The sequence below is a fragment of the Scomber scombrus genome, chromosome 14 (assembly GCF_963691925.1).
Source record: "Scomber scombrus chromosome 14, fScoSco1.1, whole genome shotgun sequence".
NCBI lineage: Eukaryota > Metazoa > Chordata > Actinopteri > Scombriformes > Scombridae > Scomber > Scomber scombrus.
Genome location: NC_084983.1, coordinates 6,841,513 through 6,862,304, shown reverse-complemented (window position 1 = coordinate 6,862,304; position 20,792 = coordinate 6,841,513). Strand labels below are relative to the sequence as shown.

The window sequence follows — 20,792 nt, the reverse complement described above, 5'->3', positions numbered from 1 at the left end:
AAAATGTACAATTGACTGATCAGCCTCAAACCAGATATGTGGTGAGTTAAAAAAAATGACAAAAGCTTGAGAAATACATTCTCTTGTTGGACATGTTACAACACCCTACAGTTTGTTTAGGCAGGTGAGAGCGTTTCCCCATTTCCTGTGTAAGATTTAACATTAAAAAGGCATGTAGGGCGTTCAGAGCACCTCTGACTGCAGCAGAGTATGTATAAACATGTACAGCTCCCTCCTCGATAGTGTGATTGGCTCACCATGCTGCCAGCCAGAGCTGTCGACAGTCGGTTCGGGCGCTCCTCTTCAGGTCCCTCCCTCTCCTCCCCGTCTGCTGGATCTCTGCTGTGCCAGCGATGGCTCCTGCCAACATAAAAAACACACTACCTTCAGAAATGGGGTGTGTGTGTATGGGGGCGGTTGTGGAGCCTGCGTGTGATTGCGTAAAAGGGCTGGACTCCAAAAACCAACCTTTCCCGGGTCTAAAGTACAGCAAGCAAGAATAAAAACTGGTATTATAATCATTAAATATCTAATCATTGGAGAGATTGATTATGAATGTACTTGATATGTTAATAAACTAACACCAACACACAATTCAACAGCTGTCAGAGGAGTGCGGGGGCAGACAGGGTGATGGTTTAGAGTGGTTGCCTGGGACAAGAGGTAGTCTCTGTAAATCAGGTCAAGTCAATGTAAACACACTCCACACATCCAGTGCTGCAGACAGACATGCAGGCACATGTGTGGAAACCTTCAGAGCGCAGAGGCTGACCTGATGAGAAAGACACTGATTTACAGGAAATGCAAACTCAACATTCCTCAGCAGATTATCAGAAGCCAATTAGATAACTGCAGGAGACGGTGGACCTGGACAAAATTTCACAACTCTTCTCCTGCATCCGACACATGGAAAAGGTGCCGCTGTGGAGCTGGCCAGCTGAGGAGGATATCCTGATATTTTAACAACAGCGTGACAGACGTCCTGCTGTTCATTCTTATATTTGATATCTGAACTGTGCTCTGTGTGTGTGTGTGTGTGTGACATGTACGTCTTCCTACAGTGGCTACTAAAGCATCAGGTTTCAACAAACACTGAACACCCTGAAACTAAACACTCGATTCACTAAAATATGAGAAGCGAGGCTCTGATATTGCACTGCCTTCTCTTCCTGTGCATGTGTGGAAGCTCGAGGTGGGAGTGGAGGACGCTCGCAAGTTTACAATACCGAGAGAAACACACACACACACACACACACACACACACACACACACACGAAGGCAGCAGCCAGACAAAACATGCACACAGCGCTGACTTCCTTGTGTTATAAAGCAGACCTACTGTAGCAAAAATACACTTGAGTGTAAGGACATAATTTGAAACTAGATCATAGATCTTACTGTGCACTTCCTTACACTTATTTTTTTTTCCGGACACACCCCCTTTTGCACACTGCACCACAAAAAGAAAAAAACTTCACTACTCTCAACTCACAAAATACAACTGAGTCCTCTTACCTGTTTAAAGTGCTGAATCAATATGCTGCAAACTGTTTGCAAAAACTTCTTTGTCTCTCTTAAGACTGAGTTAAAGCTCAATGCCTTGCAAAGTAGCAGTAGTCGCCGTCTCCCAAACACATACTGGTTGTAATCCAGTTCATGACATACATACCTCCCTCCCTCTCTTTTTCTCTCTCTCTTTCTCTATTGCTTACTCGTTCACCCTCCCACTCTCTAAGTGCCAGGCTTCTCGGAGTGAAAGAAGCCATACTACAGGGCACGGACTCTCTACGTTTTTTTCACCCACCTCCACTCATGACTCATCTCATCCGCAAGGAATGGCTTTCACCGCCGATCGCTCATGAAAAAAGAAATCATCACATGTAGGCAGGCGGTCGTAATTGCTTTAAAAAAAAAAAAAAAGTACAATACTACACTCAGAGCGATGTGAGTCACCTGCTGACTAAACAAAAATTGTGTTGGATGGTTTAACTGTAAGAAGAAGGGGGGGGGGGGGGGGGGGGATCAAATTTAATGAGGTGCAGGTTCACAATAAAAGGTGCAAAAAGAAAGCTGCATGGAATGATGGTTTGTCTACTTGGGGAGAGAAGAATTCAACAGTAACCTGACTTATCACTGCTTTAAAACATTACAGCTCACATTTTAGCCTTTATACACACCCAGCAAACACAAGCAGCACCAGCATTAATTTGTTATCATGTTTCTGCCCACCAAGTGATTGTAAATTAAACATTAACTCGCCTGTGAACTCTGTTTTGGACTCAACTGTCCCTCCTAAATTATGTGGGTCTGAAGTTAGATGTTCTTCTGATTAGTGTATTTTATCAATAATTATCCATGTTTTCAAAAGACGTGACATCATTTAAAAAATGTTTTGATGGAATATCTCATGCTAGAGAGCATGTTGCCTAACATATAATCCAAAATTCCTTTTTTCCCCCATTGTTTCTGTCCACCAAAACATATAAAAACCAATGAAGCGTACACTCCAACAGCCTGTTTATGATCATTCTGGTTTTGCAATGTTCTGGGGGAAATATTTTACAGGCCCAAAAATAATACTAATAATAAAAAACACAAACACAGATTGTAATTAAAAACTCAATTCACATTTGTGCCATACATGACTTCCCCAATCTGACATGAGTTTAATAGAAATGCTAGCAAAAATAAACAATACACAACAGGCTGAAGCTTGAGTGCTGACATATTGCAGTGGGTTATTTTTAAACATGATTGAATGCCTTGTCGGAAACCTCAACTGAGGACAGAAGTGTTACTTATAATTCCAAGTAATTGACACACCCTGCACATGATAATGCATGTTTATTCATGTCAAATCCTGTCTCCAGATGCAATTATGTAACTCCATGCCTGCTTTAGACCTTGTTGACTTGTCAAAAACTACTCAATGCTGCATTCCCCTCAGAGCATTAAGCTCACTTAAAGTCCCCCTCCACTCAAAAAAGAATGTGCAGAATGATGCATGTGCACGTTTTGACACAGAAAGGTTGTTTTCACTTTCAACAGCTGAAAGTGAAAAGTTTCATTGTGCTCACTGAAAATGTGGGTTTAAGCGGTGGGCCTATTAGCATGATTTGTGACATCACAACTAGTCTGGAGCCAATCCTTGTCAAATATTCAAATTAAACAAGTGTGATGTGGAATCTTAAAGGCTCCAGTGCAAAACACTGAGGACTGTGGACTTTACAGTGAAGTATGAGACAAAGCGCTTTTCCACTACACAGTTCCAGCACGACTCACCTCGCCTCGGTTCCAGAACAGACCTTTTCCATTACAAAAAAGTACCTACTCAACGTGGGCGGGGTCGTCATAGCACGGCTCCGCGAAACTGCTGTGACTTCGTTTTATACGCGACACAAAACACATAAACAATGGAGGACATTGAGGCAGTGGTGTACTTGCTGCTGTATGAGGCACACACACAAAGCAAGAAAATTGAGCCGTATGGCTGTAACGCTGCTGCTGGTATTTAAAAATGCCGGGTTTGATTCTTGTGTGGGACGGCTCATGACGCTTCCAGCGACAACTACCAATCAGCGGCCAGCAGTGTGTCGACGTCACATTTTAGTACCGGCTTGGCTCGCTTGGCTCGCTTGGAACCTCACCAGAGCAGGTACTAAAAAAGTATCAGGTACCAGGTACTTTCCCTAGTGGAAACGCAAAAAGAACCGAGGCGAGTCGAGGCGAGTCGAGTCGTGCTGGAACGGTGTAGTGGAAAAGCGCCAATAGCCGGGTACATTTGCAGAATGCAGAATTTAATTTTCCTGCATTGTATGACTACTGCAAACATTAGGAGTAGTGATTTATTTCTGTCCTTATTAACTATTTTCTAAAAAAAATACACATAAAAATAAATAAATAAATAACAATAAAGAATTAGATTAAAAGGAATACAATATTGTTAACTCTGTAACACTGCCTCAACTTAAATTTCTTCATAAGTTTCACTCTTAATAACAATTATTATGAACTAACTCAGAATCAGTCAGCAGCTGTTTGAAGTCACTGTTAATAACTGACTTTAACCAGATTTTAATTTTTTTTTTTTAAAGAGTCAGGGCTTTTGAGAAAACATTCAGGGCTGCAGCCCCAAAAGCCACCCCTTAGTGCCGCCCCTGATAGGGAAAAGGAGGAGCAGTTGTGATTTTAATTAGGGAATTATACATTTTTTGGTGGAAATAAAACATATTGGACGCAATTTATCAATCAAAGTGGAGTATTTTTACATCTTAAAACATGTCTAGAGGGGATCTTTAAGGATTCACAAATGGTGAAGATGATTTCGAGCAATATAAATAGGTCTTTATATCATTTGAAATGGATCTTTGCTAGTATCAATAAAATCTAGAGATTTTTCACTTTTTGTCACCAAATGATTAACCCCGAAAACGAGTAGCATGTTATAATTAGATGACAGTAGGTAGCCTATTTAAAAAATTAGAATGAATTATGTCCACAGCGAAGGCAACAGTGATGTTATATAATAAGATCTGCACATTTGAATGAAGCCTTTACAGACATTCAATGATAACGGTGAGCATTAAGTGCCAGGGCGACTAGTTTCTCTTCCTTATCATTGATTTCCTAGGCCGGTGGGGGTATTCCAGGGTGCTTTCCACTGACCAACACAAAATATATCTGGAAATTTCCCCAATATCAGATGAGCTTCCTAAAAACAACAGAGCAGTGAATAACAAGTGCGGTTTTACCGGAGAAAACACAACAGGTGTGATAAATATAAAAGTTGACACGTCAAGTAGAAAGTGAAAGTAGAAGAGAGGCTCACCACAGACTGCTTCACTGCTAACAGCAGACTAACCCAAAGTGTATGTGTGTGCGTGTGTATGTGTGTAGGTGTGTGTGTGCGGTGTTTGCAAACGTTAGCACCATGCTAGCTGCCGGATAGCTACAATACCAGAAGCTGTGTTAAATTCGCTCATTTTACAAGCAGAAAGAAACAAACCGGCTCAAGGTTCACATGACCAACACACGCCTGACAGCCCGACAACATGTCACATATCAAAACAGTATTTATACATTACTTCATTTAAAAAATTAAACCGAGTTACTCACTCAGAAACAATCAGCTGATACAACGGTGACTCAGTAGACTGCACGACTTCCGCATTCCTGCGTGATGACAACAGCACCGGCCAATGGTCGAGGAGGATACAGGACGTACTGGACCGTGGGAGCTACAGGATCCGTACCGGCCAATCAGGACTCAGAACGATCAAGACAGTGAATCCGTACACACCCACATCAAAGCCAATCAGGTGGCATCAAATTCTGAGTGCGCACCAATAGAAAATCACAGCGCGGCACAAACTGAATACACACATACAGCCTGGTGCGTGAGCTCAGCTCAGACACACACACACACACACACACACAGGCTTGGCTTGAAGTTATTTTGACTATGAGAAAAATGAGCTTCAGTCATCAGAGCTGAAATGAAGAGCTGTGCATACGTGCTAAACCACATGTCAATCAGTCTATTTAATAATATTTCTAAAGCAAATATCAAATCAGCAGCAATAGAAACAAAACCAAGAGAAAAAGCAGGAAAGGGAGATTGAATGAAATATTGGATGGACAAAGCAAGCATTCTGAAGAACTGGTGGCTTGCTTTTTTTTTTATTTTTTTTTTACAAAAACTAAAAAAATGTCAATAAATTAATTGATGGGAATGGGAAGCTCTGGTCTCCAGCTCTAGTCCTTAATTGCTTCTTGTTTCAGAATGAATTATCTTTATTGGCCAAGTATGTTTACATGTTCAAGGAGTTTGACCCTGGTTTAGTGGCTCTCTGTAATACACAAGGAATGACTATACAGGTGAAGCCCTTTCTGTGAAGTGTGGACAGAGTAGGCTACAAACAGTGCAAAAGAGTGATGAGATAAATAATAAATGGTTAAAAAGAAAGATGGTACTGTATGTACATATAAAAGGCTTATTTGAATGTACATATGAACTATTAAACTGAAATGTGTGTGTTTAACTGCCTGATTTTTGGCTTTCTCTGTGAGGACCCTGACACACGCACACACACACACACACACACACACACACACACACACACAATGATCCAATACAAGTGAAAGTCCTTCATTCAAAATCTTACATTAGTAAAAGTATACATGTATTGGCAGCTAAAATGTACTAGAATCAAGTATTAAAAGTACTCATTATGCAAAATCTACATATATAAGTATACATTGCTATGTACATGTAAGCAGCATTTTAATATTGTCAAGGAAGAGCTGACTTTAACAACTCAGGCTATTGGATAATCTAATCTGGCAACGCTATTATATAGTTAATTTATAAAGGGAATTAAATATTGATACTGGTAATATTGCCACTAAATCTAGCGTGGAGTAAAAAGTATAATATATCCCTCTGAAATGTGAAGTTACAGCACTTGAGTAAATGTACTTGGTTATATTCTGCTGCTGTACACAGCTGATATACAGTCTCCAGCACTTTAGCTGGGCCCAGACACTATTTTTGTTTTTCAGCCTTGCCTGTATCAGCCTGGACCTGACCTCATATGCTCTCCGATAGCCGTAAACAGCCACACAACGCTGCACTTCACCCCTGTGTGTGTGTTTGCTACACTCCTGTGACATTTTTCCCTGCATAGCCAGACAAAACATGACCACCCTTATGTGAATGTTTTCATAACCTCTAACATCTTCCAAGAAATATATTATTATCAGGTTATTATGATCCGGTTCTTGGCTTGATGTTCCTGTGCACACTGAAAACAGCAGTGACGAAAAGTGTTAAATTTGTTGTTTTTTAATCGTTTCTTTACTGTGTGAGTCCTTTATTTAGAAGGAAATAAGTGTCTCTTGACAAAATATGTAATCTCTTGACATGACAATGATATGAAGAATTCAAAATTGGTTCATATGCAAATAGAAAGTTCTAGCTTCTAGCACTTTCTCTTCTTTTACATATATGGTTAATTATTGATATCAATGGCAGTATGTATCAGGCACTATTGCCCCCTCTGGTGGAGGAAACCAGAGCGGGATCTCAGAAGCACTGGTGAGGGAGGATAGTATGACCTAAACTTGTGTCTATGTGTAGATGCATGTGTGTGTGTATGTATGAATGAAGATTATAATCTGTATGGATGTTTCTCATGTAGTTATGTTTTGTATGTGTACTTTATGTATTCATGTGAGGCTCTGTAGACACTGTGGCAGCACATTTCCTTGAAAGACAGTAACACATCTATGTATTCTTTCATCTTTTTCACCCTTAATATACTACCACTAACTCAGTGACACTTTTAGACACTCACAGTTCTTCATATTGATGTAAATGTTTGTTTCAAGCTCTGAGTCTCTGTTATATCACTAAATAAAAAGTTCCTCACCTGACCTCATTGAATCTTCAACTAAAGCATCTACTCAGTATCTCAGTCAAAACATCAAGAGGGAGTTTAGAATCTGCACTTCATTATTTTCCCTATTATGGAAAGCTGAGGTTAATGTGTCTCGTTTCTATGACGACCGGGCCTCTGAGGACTGACCGCTGATTAGACACTGGACTCAGGAGGGATGACTGCTATTGAACTTTTTTTTTTTTTTTTTCCTAGAGTGCAACAGGAAGCGAGGAGGCGGACAGGTGGGTGTAGATCCTAAAGGACCAATCACAGCTGGTCATCAGGTCAGTACTTATCTGCACGCCGTCAGGCCGCACATTGATTTTGATCATCCTCTTGCTAAACTGTGGCCCATCTACAAATCACAGCATGGTAAGAAACTTTATCTGAGTCAGGTATTCATTTCACAGCTTAGTAATTGAGGAGATGATTGTTGCTTTAAAGGATAAGAATCATTTAAGTCACATTAGATATATGAGACGTACAGTATTATGACAGCAGGTTAGTCTGAAGATCCTAGGAGCACTTGCTGATGAAGTTCTACTGATTGATATCTTTTCTTCCTTTTTAGACGAGCTACACAGATAAAGGGGAGAAGGTAAGATTAAAATAACCTCCAGAATGGCTTTTTTTGTTGGGACAGGAGTCTGTGATGCGTGATATAGTTTGATGTGTGTACTGAGCAGGACTGTTAGTTCTGCAGGAAAAGGCCTGAATCTTACATGAGTGGCCGAATGTCATAGCAATAAATCATTCATTCACATTTTATTACAAGTCTTTAGGTAAAGTGAATCATTTAATAGCTGTATGATGTTGTTTCTTACCTATAGAATCCATACTGTGTTCAATTTTGTACTCTCTCATGTTCCTTTTAGCATGAAAGGGGAAGGTTTATCAAGTTCCATCATCTCACCTTCTGGGTCGGCAATGCCAAGCAGGTCAGTATCCAAATGCTGACATATGTTTAAAAGTCTTTTCATCTGTGTCACTCCAGTCAATACACACCTAATGCTTTTACACATTATTCACATTTAGATTTAGAAGAAGTGTTTTACATCACAAAGGAATCACATATTGATAAAACATAGATTGAAAAATGTTTGAACATTCAGTGTCTTCATCATTCTTCTCTAAACTTCCTACTGGCTAAAGATAAGGTCAGACAGTGTTAATCACATATTCAGTATTTACAGAAGTATATACTAGTTTACGTTTAGTAATTACATAACTGTAAATGTGTTCCCCATTTACAGTTATATAACCATGAATTGTATAATCTGGAGTCTGTTCAGTCTGTGTTCTTTAGGTCCAAAGCAGTCTGACACAGATTTATGAATAACAAAGACAGTCTTGCGTAACAAAGCTGAAACTGCAACTAATTGATTAATTACCATTAATCATTTTTCAATTTAAAAAAAACCCAACTCATGCTGGTTTCTGCTATCTTTGAGCTTTGGCCTGACAGAAAAAAAACAAAATATTTGAAGACAACACATTTGAGTCTGTGGTATTTTTCACAATTTTCTTACATTTTATCAATTAAAACAATCCGTTAGTTGAGAAAATAATAAATATGTGATAAATAGTTTATAATGAAAATAATTTCTAGATGCCAACTTAATGCATTTCTAAGATTGAACATGCATCACTTGGCAAGCCATTTACTGTATAGTCACTGCATAAGCATGTTAAGTTTAAAAAGTCATATAAATCCCACACCTGCTTCAAAAAATCATCTCATTTCATTTATTCTCTCTGGATCTGACTGTGGCTTTCATCAGAAACTCTCCTCACAGTAAAGACAATCTGGTTTCTTCTTCAGGCGGCCGCGTACTACTGTGATAAGATGGGCTTCGAGCCTTGCGCCTATAAGGGTTTGGAGACCGGCAGCAGAGAGGTGGTGTGTCATGTCATCAAGCAGGATAAGGTATGCAGTTTCACGTCCTTTGCTGACTGAATTTACAGTATTTGAATTTACAATATATACATCCTGTCCTCAAACACAAACCACCTCTTCTCCTCTCTTCTCACAGATATTATTTGCGTTTGAGTCTGCGCTTAATCCTGGAAATGAAGGCAGGTTTCCTCATTAGAAAACACAGAGATATATGAAATAATGAAAAATGAAATACTGTGAGAATGATATACGGTAGGTTTGCATTTCAACATGGTTTTATCTTCCCTTCAGAAATGGGAGAACACTTGATGAAGCACGGAGATGGAGTCAGAGACATTGCATTCCAGGTGGAGGACTGTGACTTCTTAATCAAGGTAACAATGAAAAAGAATGTGACGTTGATCTGCTGTATCTGATTTAGTTGCAATTTACATTAAATTTGTAACACACATCAGGAAGCAGACGCTGAATTGACACTTAATTGCATAAAATAGGAATTAATTGGGTCGAAGAAATTCTCCTCATACATAAAATATGAGTTTTATAATTATTTGATATAATGGCCAGTGTGTTTAACTAATTCCTTAGCAGGTTAGAGTGATTTTGGTTTACCATTTCACATAGCTGTATATTTATATAAATATATATTATACAGTGTTGAAAGAAATCAGAAAAGTAATTCATCCACTTCTACTAATATTTATTCAAACTTAAAGTGCTTCTCTAAATTCAAGAAGTGAACCTAACCTGATTTGTACTTGCACATAACAGTGGTTACATGAATGTGAGTGTGTGTGTGTGTGTGTGCCTCTATGGTACACACAGCGAGTGTTGAAATAGAGGTAAACATGTCACAGCCTTGAGTTTCGGTCGCCCATTTGAACTCTTTACCTAAGTAAAGGGCAGACTGGAGGTTTGGATAAACTCTGGGTTGACCCTCTGCTGGCAGCAAAGATACAGAATCACCACAGACTTCACACATACATCTACACAGTGTAGCATCATTTATCTGAAATACATTCTTTAGCCACTGGAGGGCTTCAAGGAGCCGCCATCAGACTGAAACACTGTTACATGTGATTGTATTTCTCAACTGATCCCAACACCTCTCACACACTGACAGACAGCTAAAGAGAGGGGAGCTGTAATCGTCAAGGAGCCCTGGGTGGAGCAGGACAGCCATGGGAGTGTCAAGTATGCTGTGGTTCAGACGGTACGTAAAGAGTGACGCACGTTTGAAAGCCTCATGTAAATACACACATAAAACTGGAAATGAATAATCATTCGGTCAATGTTTTGTCCCCAGTATGGAGATACAACACACACACTCATTGAGTACCTTGGACCCTACAAAGGCCTTTTCCTGCCTGGCTACAGAGAGCCTCTGTATAGGGATCCTGTGTTAGCCACACTGTGAGTGTCTTGAATATTTCGGTGTATTAACATTTTGTGGTACAAAATTGAACCAAAATGAATTTTTGAATTTTTATTTCATACTAAATTTTCTGCATTTTCACAACACAGCTAATCCTTCAAATACACTATTTTAGTTATACTGAATTTATACTGTGGCTTTCTTTATATTTCTTTATTGGTCTAATTTGTTCTTACATGTTAGGCAGTTTTATACTGGGTTGCTTAATAAATGTTAATTGGATATAAAAGTTAATTGGATTTTATCATGTTTGCCACTGTTTTTAAAATAGAAATTTTAATTATAATTTGTATTGTTCCTTTACAATAGAAGTAAGAAAAAACTGGACACAAAACTAGTCTCTGAAGTCTTTCGGCTTTGATTTTTTTTTTACTTTTTTTTTTTTTTTTTTTTTTTTACTTTTTCCAGATTTTAAACAAAATTTTGGCTGACCTCTAATGGAAAAGTACCCATGCAGTGTTTTTTTCTTCTTTTCTCTGTAGTCCACCAGCAGGTTTGAACTTCATCGATCATATTGTGGGAAACCAGCCAGATGACGAAATGGTGCCAATTTCAGACTGGTAAGGCTCCTGTTTAAGCGCACGTACACACGGCACAGTAGACACACGGGACAAAAGGACGAGTAAACACAAAAGGTCACTCCACCACTGTTGCAGGCTGAACTGTGATTTGATACTGCTGATATTCAAAAGCTGGCCCCAATCCAACATTACTGGTCTACAAAAGTTATATAAAAGTAAAAAAAAATGTTTCAATAAAAGTCTCCAAGGGTAACAGAGGCACATTCAAACAAATCCAAATAAGGTGTGGCTTGTTCTTTTTCGCTTATCATCAGTTCCCATGTTTGTAATCTCCAAATTCCAGGTATCAGAATTGTTTGATGTTCCATCGGTTCTGGTCAATAGACGACAAGCAGATCCATACGCAGTACAGCTCGCTGAGGTCCATAGTGGTGACAAACTATGAAGAGACCATTAAGATGCCCATCAATGAACCTGCAATGGGGAAAAAGAAGTCACAAATCCAGGTGGGATTTTTGCATTTTATCACCATGACACCCAGATTCATTTTCTTTGCCACTTTCTGTTTAATGCATTGGTTTGTTCCCCTAAACTGGTCCTCATGTGAGTTACCAGCAAAAAGATGAATGTATCTATTTCAGTTATTTTCAGCTGAAGAATGAAAGAGTAACAGAAAAAAGAGCTCTTGGTTTACAGCCCTGCATTTAATGTCTTTTGCCTCTCTCTACAGGAATATGTGGACTATAACGGGGGGCCAGGTGTTCAACACATCGCACTCAACACGACAAACATTATTCAAAGCGTGAGTCTCCTGTGTTTTTAATCATCATTAAAATTCCAGCATATTCCTCAGACTTATCTTTGCACATTCTCCCAAAAACCTACAAGTAAAGGCACGTTTTAGATCCTGCTTTTTCTCTGTTTTTGTCTTAAAACAGATAGTGAACCTGCGCGCCCGAGGGATGGACTTCCTCGCAGCACCTGACACGTACTATCAAAGCCTGCGGGAGAATCTCAAAACCGCCAAGATCAAGGTGAAGGAGGACCTCGACCGTTTACAGGTGAGAAGATGTGTTATTTCAGTAAGCAGGGGATTATTTACAGCCTTTTTTTGGTACGAAAACTCCAATATAAATGATCTCTGTTTTCTTTTAAGGAACTGAAAATCTTAGTTGACTTTGATGACAAGGGCTACCTCCTCCAAATCTTCACCAAACCTGTGCAGGACAGACCAACCCTGTTCTTGGAGGTCATCCAGAGGAACAACCACTTTGTAAGTAATCAGTTAGGCAATTTACCATTATAACTGGTAAACTGAGGGTAATCTGTTAGTCTAAACCCCTCGGTGATGAGATTTACAGGCTTTTGGTCCCGTTTCTTACCTGTACCACCTTTAAGAAGCTGAGACAGAGCAGCCCGAACACCTGTTTGCAACTCCCACCCAGAACGAGCAGTATAACAGTAGTCCACTTGTAAAAGCTCAGTAAATCTATCACAGATACAGATTAAAAGGCTCACTGTTCACAGTGAGGGGGGGGGATCTCTGGATTGGGTTGCACCCTGTGGCACTCAATTTAGAACACCTAGCACCTTCTCTGCTTGTCAGAACAGGCACGTCTTGTCACACTCCAGGGTTTCAGCAAGTCCACAGATGTGGATACAATGCATGAAAGTGAGAGACTGAACCTGAACCGCAGCAAAGACTCATTTGGAGCAACCGCTTACACTTGATCTTTTGATTATCTATGAAAATATTTACATGATTAATTCGGGAGCAGCTCCCCGTCAGAGCCGAGTTGATGTTTGAACCCTCCCAAGAATATTTATCTGCCGTTTCTGATCCGACATCAAAGTTTTTTAACACCCTGAACGGTGTGCGAGAGAAGATCCCCAGAGCCATAACAAATGACACAGAAGAAGGCAGATCTGTGGGCAATTAGCCATCTGTGTGTGTGTCTGTTCTCTCTCCAGGGCTTCGGGGCAGGAAACTTCAAGTCTCTCTTTGAGGCCATTGAGAAGGACCAAGACGCCAGGGGCAACCTCACCGTGCTGACACCCAAAGGGCAGGCCAAGACCTTCTACTGATCCTCCGACTACTGATCCTTAGACTGAACCACACTTAGACTGTTATATATGGCTGTACATTTCAGAGGCAATCAACACCACATCTACAGTAAATCAAACACACTTATAGAGTGTTGAATATCTTCATGTGACAAGCAGTAAGTGTTATCAGATACGCTTTGAGCTGTCGGTAAATTGGATGATATATGACTTAAATAAAGAAATTGATGTACACGTTGGCTGATGTGTGTGTGTTTTGGTAAACAGGGATGCAAATAATAAAAGAGTTGACATATTTGGGAATATATTTGATTTCTTGCTGAGAGTTGGCAATGAGATCAATCTCTTATCTGTACTGTAAATATGAAGCTAGCAGCAGCACCCCTAAAGCTCATTAATCTGATCTAATCTTTTTACCTTGTATACATTTAGAATTGATGCTCTTGGCTTTACACACATATTCATTTAGTGATTCATGTGACTGAAATAGTCACATCATCAATTTAAGCTGTGTTTTGATAAAGGTATCAACGTGGCATCAACAGCAGCTGTTTTGATAAGATTTACATTTGGTTTCTTCACTTAACTGCTGCCAATATGTCAAACACACCTCGCTGTCTTAGAGACAGTTAGACCGCTGCCTGAGGATTTAAAGGAAACAACAAATCACATTTTGTTTGACATAAACAGCGCCAGATTTATGTGTTAATTTGTTTTAAAAATATGAGTAGCATGCCACATTCTGGTTTAAACGTTTCCTCCAGACTTCAGAGAGTCTGATAGGCTCGATTGTGTTGGCACTAACTTGGAAGAAGATGGATTAAGGATGTGATCAGTCAAACTAGCTCAGATGTGGGCAGAGAGGCATTTGTATCATGCTTCAGTGAAATGTTGTTTTTTTTTTCCTGCATAAAGAATTAGTGTACAGAGAAGCACACACAAGTTAAACAAGTGACAGGCAGCTTTGATAGAAGGACGTATCAAAAGAGGTGATGTGCTCTGATCTGCATTTTGAATCAGAAAGAGAAACAAGGGGAGGATTAATTAAGCGTAGCATAAAGACAAGAGGATATGGCTAATTCCTGAGTAAAAAAAAGAGTCAATCTAACAGCATTTCTCAAATGATTAATTAGTTAGTTACCATTATATTGCATTAAATCTCATTCTTTATGTTGTTTGGTATATTGTTGGACATTAAAGTGGGTTACTTGCAGGAAATGTATGGTTCAAAAATTGCCTGAAAATCTACAAAACATAAAAATATTATTTTCTAAATATTAGTGACAAAAATGTTATGTATGGAAATGATTAAATCAAGAATTTACTGTGCATGTATTTTTTTTATCACCATGGTCTTTCTAAGCAACAACAGGCCTGCTTACGGGTTGTGCACATTAAGATGATTAATTACATTTTTTGATTACAATAAAAAGAACCCACTTTTAACCAGGGGGAATTTTTAACCATAAAAGTAATTAAACATTGCTAATAAGGTTCTGTATTTGCCAGGAAGTCATGTATATAAATACCTGAATGTCCAGGCACCAGACGATCTAGAGGTGTTTCAGCACAGTACAGAACAGCATAGGTATAAAGAAGGCATGAGCAAAGTTAAGTCTAAAGTCATAATTAGGTTCTTTTGGGTCTAAATCCTTGTCCCATGTGTGGGTGCTACAATGTGGATCTGTTTCAGATGTTAGATGATTGGAATCTGCATTGGTGGAGTGAACGCATATTATAAAAGAAATTGAGAACACCTGACGCATGCTGTCTTCACTTGCTCAGTAAAGATACTGTTTAATAAATACAAATGACCTTCTTCAGGTATATGGTGACAAATAAAATACACATCTTCAATACAAAAGGCAGAGTTCACAGTGACCACTTATCACAATTGCATTTCATTTTTGGCAACAGGCTGCAGCTTATTCACTAGTGAACTATGTTCACTATAGGAACCAGAAAATGTATTGAAAATATTAAAATCACAGATTATGGAGCTATTATTGATTAATGTGATTTTAATATTTGAGCTGTTAAAATGTACTTTTTGTGTTGTAGATGTATATTTCCATTTGTCAGCATATACATGAAGAAGGTCAGTGACCAAAACGTTGTATTTATTAAAAAGTATCTTTATTGAGCAAGTGAAGATAGTGTGCAGGGGTTCTGTTTTTTCATTTCATCTTTAATAGTTTGAAAGGAGCTGATTGGGGTGAACTATTCCTTTAATATAAAGGCACGCAAACTCAACTCATTTGATACTGATTTCTCTTATAGGAAAAAAAGTAGTCAGCACAAAGCGGTTTTATTTCAAAATAATTTATTTGCATATAATTGGAATGAAGACAGGTTGATAGTGATGGCACTGGTCAGTTTCCATATAGAAACATTTAGTCTATACAGAAACCACTCTTTCAAACCTGGACAAAATGGATAAATATATTAGTAAATAAATATATTAGTGACATGTCACTATATTGAAATGTTCTATTATATATAAAATACAACACTATTTCATTTCTGTTTTTTGTTGTTCTCTTTTGTACACAAAGTATCCAAAATATACTGACATATCCCTTAACGAGTTCTGGAGGGATTTTTTTTTTTTTTAACTCTATTAGAAAAGGCAGTTTCAGCTCATTATTCTTGCAAAACATAACAATAATAAACACATAAACGACACAAAGAGAAAGATCTTGAACAGGATGAAATCACATCAGATATTCTGCAGCATCACTGACGCTGATGCTATTTTTCACGTGCTGATAGTTTTGGGCTGGTTTTAAATTAATACTATGAGTTTTATTCTTTTTTTTATATATATATCTATATATATATATATAACATCTGCTTAAGCCAAAGTGCTGCTTGTAATTCAGTCATTTCCATTTCAGTCTAGGAGACTGTTTGGGCACGAAAAATAACAGACAAGGAAACCCTGATACTTTAGCAGGAGGACTGCGTCGACACATTCAAAGTGAGGTATTAGTATGAGGGAATGCAGGTGAAACTTTCTGCATGGTTGTCCAAAAATATTGACTCCGAAATGATTTCCACTTCAATTCTAACATGTTCTCGCTTGCCATTCAAAGTACATTTAATTAGTCTGAGGTTCAAGGAAAGGGATGGTGCAGGATAGAAGGCACAACACATACTATAAATTCATATTCACTGTGTTCAAGATTTTGCCTCTTTGGTTAGACAGGTAAGAGCTAAGTGTGTTGGGAGATTCCTGATTTAGGATGGTGAGGGATTTGAATGAATAAGGCACATATGAGGCTTTAGTAAGTGCTACTGGTTACATTGCAGTACCCGTGAGCTCTTTGTCTGCTGTTTGTGCTAAGCTGTATCTGCAGTCAGACTGCCAAGAAAAATCCTTTCACATTTTCACTGAGCCTTTAAGGGAAAGTCCACGCTAAAACAGAATTTTCTGATCTCAGATTATCTAGTACATGTGAGCACGAAGAAGTCTGTGGTTAAGCCGAAAATAAGAGAGCCATCCTTGACGGCATGATGAGGTCAATTTTTTTGGGGGGGATACAAACACATTTAACGTTTGTTAGAGTGGCTACATGGGAGCAGAGGGAAAAGTAGGTAACAAAAGTTTAAATTTAGAGAGATGATTACATGTTGTCAAAACTAAATATCAGAATGTTTAAAAAAAAACCTCTGTGAAGTATCTGATTTCTGATTTAAGGTGGAGCTTCCTTCAAGTGCTGTAAGCTCAAAAGCAGGGATTGGCAATGCACATTTACCATGACAAAGGAATTTTCACCGACTCGGGTATCATTACTATAACTATATGATGAATTCTTCCCATTTTTCCAGTGTTTGATTGTTCCTGAGATATTTCTCAGGCTCTACCCATTCGAGTTTGAAATCATGGGAAAAGCACACCAAGCTTTCACGAAACTGGTGCTAAGGCAACAGACAGAGCTGGTGCTTGGGACTGTAAGGTCTACCTAGCATGGCTTTACTCCAGTTATAGAATTAAATAGGCACTATGTCTTTTCTATGGCTGAAATGAAGAACCTTTTTTTTTTCTTAGAGCTTTAGTTGCTGGAAGACAAAGGTTATGTCCTTATTCTGAGGACATCATACAATATTGGGCTGAGTGAAGGAGCAGAGAAGATGGTTCACCCATTCACTGTGATCAGGGAGTTTAACAGCACTGAGGTCAAACATGTGAAGTAACCATTGGCAAGAGAAATGACAAGAACAAGACTTTAGCTTGTAATGACGGCGACATAATTCAGTCAAACTGGTTCATTTTGAAAAGTGAAAAAAAAAAAAAAAATTACAGACTACAAAAAAAAAAAATTAAAACAGAAATGATCTAAAACACAAACAAACATGTTGAAAACAGCTGCCATTATTGAAATATTGAAAATAAGGCCCATGCAAGGCTCAGCCACCTCAGTGAATGCTCGTTGTTGGATGGGCTGAGAATCAACCTTTCTCTCCGTTTGGACAGGTCAGACTGCCAACAGGATAACTTATAGTTGAGTTTATGGGAGCTACATGGTTGTGATAAAAAAAAAAAAAAAAATCACTACAGCAGTACCTTTAAAGACCCCCCCCCCCCCTGTGTGTGAGGCATGTTAAGAAATCTGAGCTGAGGTAGGCTGGAGAGAAAAGCTTCTCTCAGCTGAGACTGGACTCAGCGAAGGAAGACGAAGATCACGTGAGTGATAGTAAAGTAAGTACCTCTAAGATAAATCAAGTTATTCTGTCATAGAGTGAGCGACGCAGAAATGGAGTCTCACTTCATGAGGGCTCAACACCCTAAGCAAGGATCATTCGTTGGTTGTCACTAAGGAGCACGGGAATTTGTTATATCATGTCGGTAATGAATATTCTTCCTAAAAGTGACGAGGAGAAACACACAAACACTTTTTCCCCTTTGTGGTGTACGTGTCGTTTCCGCAGCAACTCCCTGACTCCAAACATTCAAATCACTCAATATATTAAGGAGGGCGCATTCCAGAATTATCCTAAGATTTTAGCATAATTTAATAGAAATAAAATTATTAGAATATAGTAGGGGTCATTGTCACTTTAAATGATATCCAAATGAACTGAAAGAGCATTTCAGCATGCGTGAGCTTTGAATCCTGAAAGGGGGGGAAGCCGGGGGAGACGTCCGAACGAAGGCATTGCTGGTGGAATTATGTGGAAGGTATGAGAGTGATAGCCAGTGAGAGGCTTGTCCATTCTGGCTCCTGTGTAGCAGCGTGATAATGGGGGATGCAACAAGTTCTCACACGCCAGACTCCTCTTCTGATCCTGTGGACACAGAAACAGCTCGAGTCACCTTAAGACTTCAGAGAAAACAAAGAACATCAAAACAATCTGCAAATATTACGCATGTTTAAAAGGAATTATCCAGATTTATTGCAACTCTGGTCTTATTTTTCTTCTTTTGAATGTTAATGTCAAAGTTATTATCATCAGCCCTCTCGCTCCATGCTTTGTTAAATTTGGTGTTTTCCTTGAAATAATCTAGTAATCTTGAGCAGGATAAGTTTTGAGTTTGTTTAAAACCTCTCTAATCGTCTGACTGTTTAGTATCTCAGACTTTTGTAGTGATGTCACCATGTTTCCAGATCTTAGTGGTTACTTTAGTGAGTCAATGCGCTCATAACAAATAGAACTGATGTCCAACACAATGAAAAAAGTTGTAATAAACTGGAATTAACCTCATGCTATTAAAGATAAAGAAATGAGACACCCACCCTGATTGTGGTGTAATGTTTGGCAGTATAAACAAATGTCTGTGTTGCGGTCAGCAGCAGGGCTGTGGTGGAACCTGCAGGGTGGCCTGTCCATAGAGGTCCCAGGCCCCAGCAGCTGAGGCTCCGAGCGAGCCTGCTGCACCCGCTTTTGCCACACAACATGTGCCCCGGCACAGCAAGGCCACTCCTCCATACCTCCAGAGTCCAGAATGAGAGGTACGGGGAGCAAGGCGGGGCGTAGCTCGGGGGGCGAGCAGCAGAAGCCCGGGCCTTGGCCGTAGTGGATGTGGACGCTACGGTCGTCCTGTAGATCCAGGCTCTGGTGGAAGCGGACAGAGGGGCCTTCCAGCACACAGCCACCCACTCGCCCACGAGGATTGGGAGGGTGTCCGTGTCCCTGGTGGCAGCAGTGAGGCTGGAGCTGTAAGGGGATCGGGGACACCAGGACAGAGGGTCCCGTAGGGCTGCCGGGGTCATGGTCCTGACCCTCTGTCCCGGGGCCCGGCCGATCTGTGGGGTCCGGCTTTGGGCACTGGCAGGGGCTGTGCTTGGGAGGGCATACAGGTGAGTCTTTATCCAGTACGAGGGCAGCGGGTGCGGCTGCGGCAGCGACGGCGGCGGCTGCCCCCTGCTCCTCGTCTGAGCCTCTGCTCGGGCCCTGGCTGTGCTCCCCCTCCTCATAGTGGTGGTGTCTGTGGCGGTGGTAGTGGATGTGGCTGAACACAGTCTGTGGCTGTTCTTCGGTGCAGCCCGCTTTGTTCACCACAGAATCCAAAGACCTCGGCCGGGCCTGGGCCCCGGCCTCCAGGCTGTTCCTGCGGGGGGCGCGCCCAGGACCTGGCCCATAATATACAAACGGATCATAGTCACTACTCAGAGAGCTACGGAAGGTGGACCAGCTGCCATAAACCCCCTGCAGGGACACATCAGTACAGTTGAGAACCGAGTCACTGGAGGAGCCGTGGCACGGCCCTGAGCTGGAGTCACTTGCCGGCCCATCGGCTAAGTATCCGCTGCGTTCTGTGTGGTAGCTGCCGCCGGAGCAGCTGCCATCTTCCTGCCGGCTGTGGGGTGGCGCTCCCCGGTTCTGTGGCGCGACGGAGGTGGTGTGGTGCAGTCTTGAGCTGGACGCGCTGCGCTGAGCCGGACAGGACGAGCGATAGTTGTGGCAGGATCGACGGGGGGTGTAGTGGTGAGTGGAAGTCCTGCAGTTACCTCCGATCCTGTGGGGCCTCCCGGGACCCTCCGCAGGAAGGTGGTACCCGCAGGAGGAGCCGAGCGGCCTGCTGGCGAGGAAACGTAATGTTTGGGCGTCCATGGGAGAAGAACCACTGTAGTGGCCGAGGGAGGGATAGTGCCCAGAGGGTCCGCGAGGGTAGTGGGGCCTCATAGAGAAGGGGATGTCATGTTGGGGGAAGGGGTGGTTGCGTGGGCTGCTGTAAGGCTGAGAGTGCAGAAAGCCCTGCATCTGCTCCGAACTCTGCTGGTGCCTGCTCCTCTGGGGCTGCCGCTCTGTACCTGTGGACCACAGCAGCAGTCAGAATATATACAGAATACCAAAGGATTGTACATTTAATTTTTAACCTTAAATTACAATTATCAAAGACACAGATGCTTCCAGGTGGTAACAAGAGAAGAAATGCACTAATTTGAAAATGTGTCCTAAATTGGTGAAAACATAATCTTGAAATGTTGATG

At 40.6% G+C, this 20,792-nt stretch overlaps 3 protein-coding genes across 7 annotated transcripts in view; 1 reads left to right on the top strand and 2 right to left on the bottom strand.

Annotated features, from left to right (window-relative positions):
- Positions 1–5,167, bottom strand: part of mtmr4 (myotubularin related protein 4) — a 43,702-nt gene extending 38,535 nt beyond the window's left edge. The window contains exons 1-2 of one of the 2 annotated variants that reach the window (XM_062433353.1): positions 5,116–5,167; positions 258–360 (exon numbers count right to left, since the gene is read on the bottom strand). In XM_062433353.1, the coding sequence (XP_062289337.1) occupies positions 258–260 (3 nt within the window). In that variant the 5' untranslated portion in view covers positions 261–360; positions 5,116–5,167. Of the gene's footprint in view, positions 1–257; positions 361–1,515; positions 1,624–5,115 lie in introns of those variants that run through there. The other variant, XM_062433352.1, reaches the window with a different exon arrangement.
- A 2,561-nt stretch (positions 5,168–7,728) lies between these two features.
- hpda (4-hydroxyphenylpyruvate dioxygenase a) lies at positions 7,729–13,590 on the top strand. The gene is made up of 14 exons (XM_062433359.1): positions 7,729–7,811; positions 8,011–8,037; positions 8,315–8,377; positions 9,262–9,366; positions 9,473–9,515; positions 9,628–9,710; positions 10,460–10,549; positions 10,643–10,749; positions 11,254–11,331; positions 11,636–11,798; positions 12,023–12,094; positions 12,231–12,353; positions 12,449–12,565; positions 13,264–13,590. Exons 1-14 carry the CDS (start codon positions 7,809–7,811, stop codon positions 13,375–13,377), a joined length of 1,188 nt encoding a protein of 395 aa, XP_062289343.1. The 5' UTR covers positions 7,729–7,808; the 3' UTR covers positions 13,378–13,590.
- A 2,119-nt stretch (positions 13,591–15,709) lies between these two features.
- The window catches only part of LOC133994141 (E3 ubiquitin-protein ligase RNF43), a 93,413-nt gene continuing 88,330 nt past the window's right edge, over positions 15,710–20,792 (bottom strand). For 2 of the 4 annotated variants that reach the window (XM_062433356.1, XM_062433358.1), the window contains exons 9-10: positions 19,095–20,612; positions 15,710–18,645 (exon numbers count right to left, since the gene is read on the bottom strand). In XM_062433356.1, the coding sequence (XP_062289340.1) occupies positions 18,620–18,645; positions 19,095–20,612 (1,544 nt within the window). In that variant the 3' untranslated portion in view covers positions 15,710–18,619. Of the gene's footprint in view, positions 20,613–20,792 lie in introns of all 4 variants that reach the window. The other 2 variants (XM_062433355.1, XM_062433357.1) reach the window with 1 other exon arrangement.